The 13,150-nt window shown below is 36.6% G+C and overlaps 2 protein-coding genes across 2 annotated transcripts in view; both read left to right on the top strand.

Moving 5' to 3' along the window:
* The window catches only part of LOC110029809 (kinesin-like protein KIN-7I), a gene marked incomplete in the record, with an annotated part of 111,311 nt that extends 105,732 nt beyond the window's left edge, over positions 1–5,579 (top strand). Inside the window, 4 exon segments of the mRNA XM_020732268.1 lie at positions 4,230–4,308; positions 4,488–4,667; positions 4,745–4,816; positions 5,206–5,579. Of these exon segments, the coding sequence (XP_020587927.1) occupies positions 4,230–4,308; positions 4,488–4,667; positions 4,745–4,816; positions 5,206–5,433 (559 nt within the window).
* Positions 5,580–6,314: 735 nt separating this feature from the next.
* Positions 6,315–7,127, top strand: LOC110029845 (early nodulin-like protein 3). The gene is made up of 2 exons (XM_020732305.1): positions 6,315–6,566; positions 6,655–7,127. Exons 1-2 carry the CDS (start codon positions 6,386–6,388, stop codon positions 7,038–7,040), a joined length of 567 nt encoding a protein of 188 aa, XP_020587964.1. The 5' UTR covers positions 6,315–6,385; the 3' UTR covers positions 7,041–7,127.
* The last annotated feature ends 6,023 nt before the right edge of the window (positions 7,128–13,150 follow it).

Below are 13,150 nucleotides of genomic sequence, written 5' to 3'. Positions count from 1 at the left end.
TTTGTTTCCCTTATCTTGTCATTTCGCAGTTTTTCTTACTGTTTTCAGTTGAGACAGTGCCAATTGGCATCTACCCACTCCAAACATTGCCAAACTCGCATATTATCATTTTTCTGTTATTTTCAACCTACCTCCTCACTAAATCTTCTTCCTAAACTCCTTCGCATAATGTTTATGTTGCACTAAGATTGTTGTACATGAGACTTTTTTTCATCCTTTTATGATACACGAACAATTTCTGCTTGATGCATCAATGTTGACTACAAATGATTTGTAGGGCGATAAGAACATTATTATGATTATCTTGCATGAACTACCAATGAGATGATCATGATGTAAGGGAGAATTATTTTAGTATTTCTATCTTCTCTTTCTTTTAGAGAGAATGGGAGATAAAAAGCTAGACATATAGATAATGAGAGGGACTCAAGATTGCTTTAGGTGTGAAGCGATTGCTAGCTGGGAGAGCTCAAAAGCTTGGGTTTTGGGGCCTCGACATGGGATGGGAACCACAAATGAGGGAAATGTAAATACATTAATTGAGGTGTAGATGCATGCTTTGGTAGAGATGGGGAATTGTGAGTTGAATTTTAGGATTTGGGCGTTGTGCGTATCATATGAGGGTGAGCATGCAAATAGCTTGTAGCGGTGATTTTAGACAAGTTTTATATGGAGAGCTTGGCAAGATGAGGTATTGGGTTGTGAGGAGTTAAAAAAATTGCAAGGAAATAAAGAGCGAATCTTGTATGAAATGAGGGAAATAGAGGGTGCGAGAAGATTTGTAAAGGCAATAATAATGTCTTTAGAATTTTTTTCAATATATAATGGAAATGCGCACGTAAGTGGTGATGCTAGGAGCATGCAACTTTGGAAAGAATTGGTTGCCTAAATCAATCTTTAGTTCGAGTATTTATTTATTTATTTATAATACTAAATAGAATAATAAAAATAACAAATAATATATATAAGTTATTATTATTTTTATTTGCTATAATATTATTGCTGTTAAATTAAAATAGGAGTGTATGCTCTCGTGAATCATCTCGCATACCAAATTTTCATCCTCCTCTCACATGACGACTAGAACAATTGCAACGTGGGGGAATTGGGTGGCTAAGAATGGGATTTTTTTTAATATTTAGACGTTCTAGACTTCATTCTACGAAAAAAATGTAACTTTTAAGTGTTGTTTTCATATGACAATAAAATATAGAGTTATATGCTATAATAGTACTGCATTCATCTTTTTTTTTTTTTACCATATTTGATTGAGGCAGTTTGTGGAACACAGAAGTCAGCAGTCCGCATAGTGACAAAATTCTTCTATTTGGGAACTAGTGGGATTTACCTGATCTAATAGTACATTTGCCACTTTTGAAGCCATGATGCAATAAATGCAAACAGCCTTTAGACAATCCGGTTGGATGTTGTTCTTTGCTAGTTTTTTACGCATCTCCTTTCAAGCATTATCTTGTATAATGAGTTTAGATTGCAATTCTTAGTTCAGTTCTAGAGTTCCTAGAAAATAAGAAATAATTTGCGGATTCTCTTTTTCTTGGGGAAAGTGTGGAGTGGTCGTATCAGGCCTACATAAGCCAGCTCAATCAAAAAATGCTTGGTGCTTGGGATCATAACTCCTGAGTAGCTAAAGTGTTGTCCGAGGACTAAGGGGCAATCTATTCAATTTTCTAGTCCTAAAAAGTATGCTGAATTTCATGCATAAATTCTAAGAGAAGGACAATAAATATATCAAACTACGAAGTTCAGGAGGGTTAGAAGTTGTCAACTAACAGATAGGTCATGTCCTTAAGTGAAAATAAAGGCCCCACGGCTTGGGCTCAAGGGATCGTTATTGGCATTAATTGTTGAATTTTTGGATTCTATCATGTTCAAAAGCTGTACATCCTTTTTCAATATTCATCTATTGTGAGTCCTATGAACCCCGCCCAGTGTTTAATCCAACACCCAATTGTAGGCGCTGCAATGCAAAGAAGGTACTACTCTAGATACTCTGACAAGGCTCATACCCATTAATTTATTGGGAAACATGCTAAGTATTATCACTTCCCTCAATCGCTACGATCTTATGATAGGGATTTTCGTAAATTCAAATTTCAGAATTTAAGGAATTTCCCCTTTAGTATCTTCTATTTTTATTATTTTCCTTTTTTTTTTCACCTGTTAGATTTAACTATTATTGATGATTTCTATTTCCATCTTTTTGCACAAGGATTTTTTGACTTTCTTAATGTGGTAGATTTGCCCGGCTATTTATCTTATCTTCTCCTGTTGTCTATTTTGTAATTGAGTCTTCGGAAATTGTAGAGCTTTAATTATTTTTTCCCTCCCAAAATCTACACAAATGATTGTTGGAGCTGCTTTTAAAAGAGGTTCATTTGAAATAACTTGTGTTTGACGCCAACCAATACCAACCAAGAGACCTAATTGTTTGTACACTCTACCCTGAAGCCATGATGGGCATTCTTTCCTGGAAAAATTTTATGTCTGGACTTCTGACGTGTGGACTCCAGTAATATGTCGCCACGTGTGCTACATTGCAGAGGTTATTTTGGGGTTATTGAAGTGGAACCGTAGAGGTTATTTCAGGGTTATTTTTGGGTTATTTTGGGGTTATTGAAAAGAAATTTATATATTTCATTTTAATAATTTAGAAATAATCCAGAAATAACCCCAAAATAACCTCTGTCGTTTCACTTCCATAACTCCGAAATAACATCGCTTATATTTATGGGTTATTTCTAGATTATTGAAGTGGAATATATGAGTCTCTCTTCAATAGTCTCCACGGTGTTATTTCGGGGGGGTTATTTCAAGGTTAATAAAATGGAACCGCGAAGGTTATTTCGGGGTTATTTCGATGTTATTTCAGGGTTATTGCGGAGTCCGTGGTTTCACTTTAATATTTTTTAGGTGGGTCTGATATAACACACATGGTGATATATTATTGGGGGTCCACATGTAGAGCTACTTCCGGAGTTCGGGCAGAAAATTTTTCCCTCCACTCTTTGGAAAGACCTGGCGTTTTCTTAGAGAACCTTAGTTCCATAAATGTGTTACTCATTGAGTTCTTAGGAGACTACAAACTTCGGGGCTCATCATTTTGACAATCCTCTGGGGTGACAACTTCTGCAATGAAACAAATTAAGTGGACTTTATGGTTTGTGTGGTCATAATCATATGAGATCATCATCGGTCAACCCCCACTCATTGCCCTTTGTGCATGTAGTCAAACTTTCCGGCTCAACTTCAGATTGCATAGTTCAAAGAGGATTTTTTGCAGCCTAGACTGTATTACCTTATAGTGTATTTCAACCTTTTTCACTTATCATGCTCCATCTGATGGTAGAAATATGTGAGGGTCTACACTAGAATGAGGGGGAAAAAAATTGTAACCGCTAGACCTGATGTGTGTTTTTCAACTAGGCTTTCCCCTAGCAGATATTTTTATGATCGAACTAAAATTTATCAATAATAAGCTTTATCTTTTTCGCATGAGATCAGCTTGAGATGTTCGGGATAGATCTGAACATACTGTACCAGCAGCTAAGTGCCTAATAAGATTGTTTGTCCGCCAAACAAAGGATGCAAAATGTGGTATGAGATGATTAAATCCATTAAAATGGTTACGAAGTTTTTTTGAGGGTGATTCATTTGGGAAGTCTAGTACTTACTGTTATGGTTAAAGAGAAGCAATGACAAATGTAGTGTATGTTTCGACTCTTACCAACTTCAACCAGACATGTTTGAAGGACAACCAAACTCTGTTTGCTCATTGACACATCTATCTAATTGGCAGTTGTGTTCCCACTCCTAAGCTTTCTTGATGTATTCTAACGTTATATTCAAATCAGAATGTGATGGTTTGATGATGAAAAAACTAGCATCAGCAGTAGTGACATAGTTTGGCACTTTAGACAATTTTTGTAGTTTGTCATACACCATCTTCATATGTCTGAATTGGATCGTTAAACCATGTTTCTTCAGGCAAACAGTACTGTTTCATTGTTCTGTTTTTTCAGCATGGCTGTTAGGCCTCTTTCATGACTTCGATCTTATTCTTCTATCTGTTTGATTCTACAAATACTTTTTCCTGGATATGCCATAAAATGTATCTAATTTCTATTTTACGTAGTTACTCATTTTGACACCCATTAGTGATATCTCATCATTTTCTCAGTTTCTTTTATTCCATTTTATCTCTTGTGAAGCATAATAACGCCTTCAGAGATTGGTAAACTAAGAGACGAGTTCAGCATGTGTAAAGCTGATGCCGATGGAAATGCGGATGTAAGCCTTTCTTTTTCTTAGTTTCAGTTAGCATACTTGAGAGAACTTAGATCTGCTTTTTGTTTTACTTGAGTTCAGCATGTGTAAAGCTGATGTAAGTCTTTCTTTTTCTTAGTTTCAGTTAGCTTACTTGAGAGAACTTAGATCTGCTTTTTGTTTTACTTCTCTACAAATTGCAGGCAAGGTATAGTTTAGAGTTGGTATCATCCCAATCCCATACTGCATCCGACGAAGTGAACAATCTGAGGACTACCATTCTTAGAGTAACAAATGAGAGGGACCGTTTGCTTTCTAGCATTGAACCGCTGAGAAGACTCGATGTTAAAATAGAGATGTTTGAGGGAAAATATAATGACCTGGTAAATTTGCTTGCTTTTCTTTGAATGGTATACCTTTTTCTATGTGCTTTGCATGATGCTATTTCCATTTTTTGCAGCAATCAAAGTCTGAGTTCTGTTTCCAAAAACTGAATCAGAGGATCTCATGCTTGGAAGTAGAGATAAAGGAGGTAGTTCCTTTAATTTAAAATTGGATCCTTTTTTACTGGTGTTAACCAAAAAAATTCCTTCTAGAGAAACTGATGCATTGCATATTGCAGTATTGTGGTTCCAAAGTCTTTTGTAAGAAATCAAACTTGTCTTTCTTATCATATAACTAGGCATCTTATTGGACAGCTTCCAGTTTCAATTTCTTACTATATAGATTTCATTGCATCTGATTGATTCGGTTTATGAGCCATGCATATAGATCAAAATACCCGCCATTGCTTGCTGTAAAAAATAGCAAAACAGCTTATTGCTTCACCCTGAAGGGTTGTGGCAGCTTCTTAGTTTCATACATGAGATTTCAAACAAACTTCTTAACTGCCAGACTTATTAACTTGAGCAAATTTTCCAGTTTCAGGATGCTTATCACAAGCATGATGAGTGCAGTGAACTGAGGAGGAAGCTTAGGTCAACGCAAGCGGAACTGGATGCTTCCCGTAGGAAGCTAAAAGATTGTTTTTATGAGAGGAAAGTGATGGACGCTAAATATCGTGAAGCTTCCACATTTCTTAAAAATCAACTTAGAACTTATGGGAAGCATATTCTCGACTTGACGAAGCGGCTCGCTGAACAAGAATAGAATCAAATACTTCGCGAAATTTTTTTTTTTTTTAATATTTTCTGTTGAATTTTGATTTTATTGATAGCAGAACAAGCAGCAGAACATGCAGGCACCTCTGGCTTGATCTATAGAAAACAAGGTTCAGTTGGTCAATTCTATGTACTCCGGAGTATATTGAATTTTTTTTATTAATATAATTATAAAATTTTAAAATAAGGCTTGTGTTTATAATGTATGTAATTAAAATGAGTATTATTATAGATTATTATAACCATATATTTCTTCATATAATTTTTATTCATCCAAAAGGTTTGTACAATTGGAAGCTAATAACATCCAATCAATAGATAGCATATGAAAGCTAAAACTTGATTAATTGTTGTTTGATTGTCTTATTTAATTTAATAATCAAATTTTAAATCTTAAAATGCTAAATTTAAAATTTTTCCCTGCGTGGAATATTTATATTTATTTTTATGGTAATTTATAAATCTCATAAAAATTCAAACTTTATGTTGGTCTCAAAGTTCTATTTTTGATGGAATTACATGGAGACCACTTGAAACTTGTTATTTACAAATAAACCATCCACTTTCATTCATTTCTCAAATGCACTCAAATATTAAAATTCCTACTGATATTTTTCATTTTTATCAAATTCTCAATGGTTTTATGGTGGCCCAAGTAAAAACGTTGGTTATTTCGGTAGTGTAATAATCATTTAATTTTTTTTCTTATCTTTCATAAGGCGAAGATAACATAAATATTTAATTTTTTTCCGTTGCGAAAGTTAATTTTCGAACGTTAAGTCCAGACAAAGAAAGCCTCATCCGTTATAATAAAATAGAAAAATTGCACACATGCCAACCTGATCTCCCTCTCCCAACGGCTAGTTCTCCCTCGACCACCAGTTTAAATTCCTCCCTCCACTCACTCCTCCCAAAACCTACCAGACCCCTCTCGCTCCTCCATGGCTTCTTCCCTCTTCCTTCTCGTCGTCTTCCTCGCATTTAGCAGCATAATGATTACAGAAGCAAAGGAATTCGTCGTGGGCGGCAAGCCCAACTCATGGAAAATTCCTTCTTCTTCCTCCGCAGATTCTCTCAACCAGTGGGCGGAGTCTAACCGCTTCCAAGTCGGCGATTACCTCGGTAATTTCACTCACCTTCTTCTTCTTATCCCCCCCCCCCCCCACACCCACCCTGCCTGACAAAAATAACAAAATCTTTAACTGGACAGTGTGGAATTATGATGCCGAGAAGGACTCTGTTCTCCAGGTGACAAAGACGGATTACCTGACCTGCAATATTACAAGCCCCATTGCCGAGCACAAGGATGGCGACACGAAGCTGAGGCTTCGCCGGTCTGGAGCTCACTACTTCATAAGCGGTGTCGAAGGGGCTTGCGTGAAAGGGGAGAAGCTTCTTGTTGTTGTATTGTCTGAGAATCACAGAGTTGGATTCAGGGGTAGTGCGTCGCCCACGCCGGCTCCGGCGGAGTTTGACGGCAGTTCTTCGGCTATTGCTCCGGCGACTGGCGGCGCGTCTACCGCTGGAAGAGGGCTATTGGGTGCTGTTTTGGGTTTGGTGATCGGTGGCAGTGTTGTTGGCCTATTGGTGGCTTGAGAAGTTTTATCCCCTTTGTTTATTTGTTATTTTTGAAATTGTTTTATGTAACGGCTATATTGCTCGACTGAAGCTTAATGAATTATTTATTTTATTTCATGTGAGATGTTCAATTTTTTAATAGCTCGATTTAAAAAGTATGATGAATCCGCACAAACTGGACTTACACCCTAGTCAGACGGCTGAGCTGTCGTGAGATAAAGCTTCCACGTGTCACACACCATTGTCGGAGCTTTAGCTGCCCACCCTCATCCGCAGCTCTGATAAAAACTTCACCTTTGCCAAGCTTCCGTGATAAACAGAGAGAGAAAGAAATAAAGAAAAGAGAGTTGAGCGACGAGGCAGAGGGGAAGAAGAAACCACCTGCTGCGATACCCGGCGAAGTGTTCCGCCAGCGGCGACGCCTTCCGAGGAGTCCGGCGGCCGTGGCCGCCGGGCTTCCTGATCGCCGCCACCATGGCGTGGTACTTTAGCCTCGACGATGAGTCCTGGGCCCCGCAGCCGTCCCGCAGAGATCCCCAAGATCGTCATCTGCAAAGACGAGCACAAATAGAAGCTGACCGTGCTTTTCTGAAATAGTTTGGAATTTTAATGCATTTAATAAGTCTGATAATTGTCAATTCAAATTGGCACGAGAATTTCTTCTTCATTTTATATGATTTATATTTTTCTTTTTCTTTTTTTTTTAATTTAAATTAGTAATGGTATGTTTAATCTGAATTAGTTATAGATTGATTGTGATGAGTTGATTGGGGAAGGCTTATTTGGTTGGATATTGAATTTAATCTTAGGCATTTTGGCTTCATTAATCTTCCTAAATTTTATGAATGATGATGGGATTTAAGAAGTAAGATTTAATTAAAATCCCAAAACTTTTGTTGGGTTTAAGTTAATTTTCACTTAATTTTTATTTCAATATTTAAATTTTGAAATAGAAAATAAGAATTTCTTCATCATTTTATATGATTGATATTTTTTTTATATACTTTTTTTTAAAAAAAATTTATTGGAATTCTTTGATGAGTTGGGAAGGTTTGTTGATTAGACATGGAAATTTTCATTTCAAAATTATGATAATTGGTCTATTTAAAATTGGCATGAGAATTTCTTCTTCATTTTATATGTTGATATTTTTTTTATTTTCTTAAAATTTTAGTGGAGTTCTTTGTTGAGATGGATTGGGAATGAGAATTTCTTCTTCATTTTATATGTTGATTTTAGTGGAGTTCTTTGTTGAGATGGATTGGGAAGGTTTTTTAGTTCCTTCTTCATTTTATAATGCGTTGGATTCTGGGAGGACGACAAACCAAATCGATATCTCGCTCATGCCTCCCGGTCGGCCCTGTTTGCGACCAGGGGAGGGGTCCCAGTGGGAATGGGAGAGCCTTCGCTACCGCTCATGACTTCAACAAGGCAAATTGATATCTCGCTCATGACTTTTATTTTTTTTATTATTGTTTGCTCCTTATCACTAGACTCATGGATAATGGGTTGTTGCCTAAATGGTGGTCTATTCACCAAGCCAAACTATATAAGACTATGCGGCAGAATAAACCCCTTGGAGATAGATCCGGTCAAGGATATGTCAAAAGGCGGGGTGATACTAAGGCCCTCAACGTCTCATGTATGATGATCTCCTCGTCTAATAATATTGAGGGTGTTGACCTCATTTTTTATGAGGTCAAAATTCTTCTTCTAGAACTTAGCTTTTAGAACTTAGAATCTAGCCATAAGACTTTCCTATTGACTCTCCTAAAGGACTAGCAATGAGACCCACACACTTAGAAATTCGAACCATCCCTTGACTCCTTTAAATTCTCAGATGTGTGATTTCAAATCTTAAATATTTAGTCGAGTCGATTGGAACCAACATGTTGAATGTTAAGACGGGGTCCTATAAGGATTGAAAATGCAATAGGAAAACCTTTGGACTTTTAGATCTTTCGTTCTTCGACGCAATTGAACATAGGTTAAGACGCAACACAAAAATTTCTCATAATCAATTTGGATTTATGTCGGGCAAGTCTACTATGGAAGCTATACATTTATTGAGAGGTTTGATGGAGAAGTTCAAAGATAATAAGGAGAATCTACATTTGATTTTTATTAATTTAGAAAAAACTTATGATAAGGTTCCAAGAGATATCCTTTGGAGAGTTCTCGAGAAGAAATGTGTTGATATGACTTATATTCAAGTCATTAAAGATATGTATACTATAGCTGTTACTTGTGTTCAAACTGAAGGAGGATTGACAAAATATTTTCCTATTTTTGTTGGTTTACATCAGGGATCGACTTTAAGCCCATATCTTTTTGCTTTAGTTATGGATGGTCTTACTGGACATCACCAACTTTTTAAAAGGTGTGAACGATTTAGATATCTTGGGTCCTTTGTCCAAAGCGATGGTGATATAGATGGGGATGTTAATAGTAGAATTCAAGTTGGTTGGTTGAAGTGGAGGAATGCTTCGGGCCTTTTGTGTGATAGAAAAGTACCGCTAAGACTGAAAGGAAAATTTTATAAGATGGTGGTGAGACCTGCAATGCTCTATGGCGCTGAATGTTGGCCTTTAAAAGAGAAGCATAATAATAAGTTAAGTGTTGCCGAGATGAGAATGATTAGGTGGATGAGTGGCTTTACACTTAGAGACAAAATGCGGAATGAATATATTCGTGATAGGGTTGGTGTAGCTCCTGTGACAGACAAAATTAGAGAAAGTCGTCTTAGATGGTTTGGTCATATTAAACGTCGACCATTAGATGATCCGATTAGGAGAGTAGATGTTTTAAATTCGACTTGTGTTAAGAAAGGCAGAGGTAGACCTAGGAAGACTTGGGCTTATTGTATTAAAAATGATCTTAATTTACTAGAACTAAATGAAAATATGACACTAAATAGGACGCAATGGAGAAAAAGGATTCATGTAGCCGACCCCACGTAGTGGGATTAAGGCTTTGTCGTTGTTGTTGTTGTTGTTCTTCGACGCAACGCAATTTACACAATATTTTCATAAACACCATAATCCACATAATTCACTATCTAAACTCAAAATGAAATATAAAATTAAAATGAAAACCCTCATAATACGAATTTGAGATCCTTCGGCACGGGTTAACTGACTCATCGCCAAGATCGTTCTGCTTGACTTTCTTTGAGCTTAGGTGAGGACCAATCAACGTTTCACTTTTTGAACAACTTTGATAGGCTCAACGAATCACATTTATCGCGCGGTGCGCGGGTTAAACTTAAATTGCCCTGATCATCGACAAATTTATCCAGATTATTCTGGATGAAAAAATAGACCATGTGAGTGTGTACTGAACTTCAATTTTATCCTGAAGGATACTCATATTGTCATGATTTCGTGCAGGGGCAAATGACACATAAATTGAGATGTATAACTTAAAATAATAATAATAAAAAAGAAGAAGAAGGGATTTAATTAAAAAAAAAAAAAGGAGAAATCTCCTTTTAAAAAAAGCCTCACGCCACCCCTCACAACGTCTCTCTAGACACTCCCCTTACCCGTTCGATGGAAAACCCTAGCCGTCTCCGATTTGGATGCCCTAACGGTTCTCATCATTCGGCCGACCTTCTTTCTCCCTCAGCCCCCGAAACTTAGCCGCTCGGCCGATCCCCTCCCCCTCTCGAAGTTTCTCGGGTTTGACCACCTCTCCTTTTGAGTCTTCTACTCCTTCTAAAATCGCGAATGGGCTTTCGGCCTCGAGAGCTTAGGGTTCACCGTCTTTGTTCGTATTCTAATCTTTTCTACTATCTGCTCTCGGCGAGTCAGCGTGGGCTCGATTGCTCGGTATTCTTGCTGGTTGCTCGATCTTCTTGTTTGTTTGTCTAATAGTTTTGCTGGTTTGCTCCAAGTTCTTGTTGGTTGCTTATTTGGCTGCTGAAGTATTTTATTTTATTTTATTTTATTATTTTTTTTTTTTGCGAGTATCTTTGCTATAATATTTCAGATTTGCTTGCAAGCTTCGGCATTTGTGCTGGAGATTTTTGGGCTTCTGAGCTTTAATACAATTGCTAAGGATAAATTTGAAAAACGGGACTATATTTACTCCTTTAAGGGCTACATAAATCATGCATGATATGCACGTGCTTGTATGTGCTTTAGCTAGGGCATCTTCTAAGCTCAATAATTTAGCAAGTGGCTATGATCTTTTGGCTACATCATTCATGGATATTGTTGATGCAGTAAGTTAGCTTTCATATTTTGATTTAATGGAGGAGAATCTTCTCAATTGTACTTATAGGACTAGGGGGAAGAGACTAGTTTTGTGTAAAGAGTGAATCTATTCTTTTTGTTTTAAAGCAAAATGTGATATGCTGAACTTTTTTGTGCTGAACTTAAAAAGATTAAGTTCTGGGTTTTATTGTGCCAAGGAAGTGAGATATAAAAAAGAAAACCTTTTTGTCCATACCATGGCATGTGAATTTATTATTGAGTGTGGGTCTAATGTTGTCTAAATCGGGCATATGATGTGTGCCTTGAAATGCAAAAATGGAGTATTTTATTCTCGTTAATGTAGAATAATTTTGGATTAAAAAAAGTTCTTCTTCATCCACTATAAATCAATCATATCTATGTTGATCAATCATATCTATGTTGGATCAATCATATCTATGTTGGCTTTTCTTATTCAAATGCCAAAATTCATACAATTTTCAGATATCCGCTCTCTTCCCACGCAATGGTGAGGGAGCGGCTTGGTTGGCCCATGCCTTTGAGGGCGGGTATGATGGTAAGTCTGATTCGATGATACTTTGTTTTGTAATCTTATTTTCTTCCGTAATTACCTAGAGTTCTTTTTTTAGATTTTTAGGATAAAGGAAGTGAAATGAGATTAAAGCGGTTTACATCCATATTCCACTAAATTCTTATATGTTTACATGCCTAGCACCTAAGTTTTAATATTTAAGTTGGCCCAAAATATCACAATGGGTTCAGTTTTCTATTTCGGCTTTTATATGGCATATAGAGTCAAATCTCTCTGTGTGTGATTCGGGGATGATGATTAAATTCAGCATGGAAAGCAATCTTTCTGTCCATGGTGCTTCAGGGATCTTTTCTTTTCTCGTGCAATGGCGGAGCAACTTGGATGGCCTATGCTTTTGAGTGTAACTGCTGCCTCCTTGTGCCATTGGTAGAAAACATTTGGGTATATCTAACTTTGGATGGAATTAAGGCGAGTCTGAGCCACTGTTTTTTTTTTTTTCCATTTTCTTTTAACTTTTCTATATATCTTCAAGCAACCAATTTGGATGTTAAAGTGGATTGATGTTTGTAATTGCTGTGTTCAACGGCTACCATTCTAATCCCCATTCCATGCTGTTTTGAATGGTGCTCTATATTTTTACCCCTAATTTCTGAAAGTGTTATTTCAAATTAAAAAGAAGGGGGGGGATGTGAAATAAAACTATGGGAAATGTACATACGTATCACTCAGTTCTTATATATTTATGGCCAGCTTGGAAGGCCCCCTTACTTGTGAGGGTAACCACTGACTCCATGAGTTCTTGGGAAAGAACTGGTAGGTAGATATGTTTTGATGGAACGAAGACGAGACTTGCTTCTGATTCCCAATTTCTTTCCCCTTTTTATATCCTCAAGCATCTAATTAGAGCCATAAAGTGGATAGATATTTCACTTGTTCGATAGAAAATTTCAGCTTCGTTATTATTATTTACTTTTTGATCAATAAAAGTTTTCATTTATTGTTTTCATTTGCATTTCTAGTATGTAATAATGATTAATATGTCTCTCTGTTTGTTGTTAAGACATGTAAGCAGCAATTGGTAGGATGACAATTTTCTTCTGAGGAATTTATTCGCGCTTGTCAATGTACTTGCAAGATGTTAAGTTGAGTGAAGCTAAACTGTTAACATCGAGGCGCTTTTTGTTGGAACTTCATCAAAACTCCAAAGTTATGGGGGGCGTTTACATTCCAAACCACCCAATTCTCATGTATCTACGATATCTAACACCTAAACTTCACTTTTACATTTATACCACCCAATATCTGGGTGCTTATATATATATCTCTTAAAGTTTACTTCTTTACATTCGTACCATCTAAAACTTTAATATATATATATA

The sequence above is a fragment of the Phalaenopsis equestris genome, unplaced genomic scaffold, assembly GCF_001263595.1.
Source record: "Phalaenopsis equestris unplaced genomic scaffold, ASM126359v1 Scaffold000606, whole genome shotgun sequence".
Taxonomy (NCBI): Eukaryota; Viridiplantae; Streptophyta; class Magnoliopsida; order Asparagales; family Orchidaceae; genus Phalaenopsis; species Phalaenopsis equestris.
This window is presented reverse-complemented; position numbering and strand designations above follow the sequence as displayed.

Coding starts and splice junctions, on each gene's coding strand:
- LOC110029845 (XM_020732305.1), top strand. CDS start 6,386: ATGGCTTCTTCCCTCTTCCTTCTCGTCGTCTTCCTCGCATTTAGCAGC. Junction 6,567..6,654: donor CCAAGTCGGCGATTACCTCG/GTAATTTCACTC, acceptor TTAACTGGACAG/TGTGGAATTATGATGCCGAG.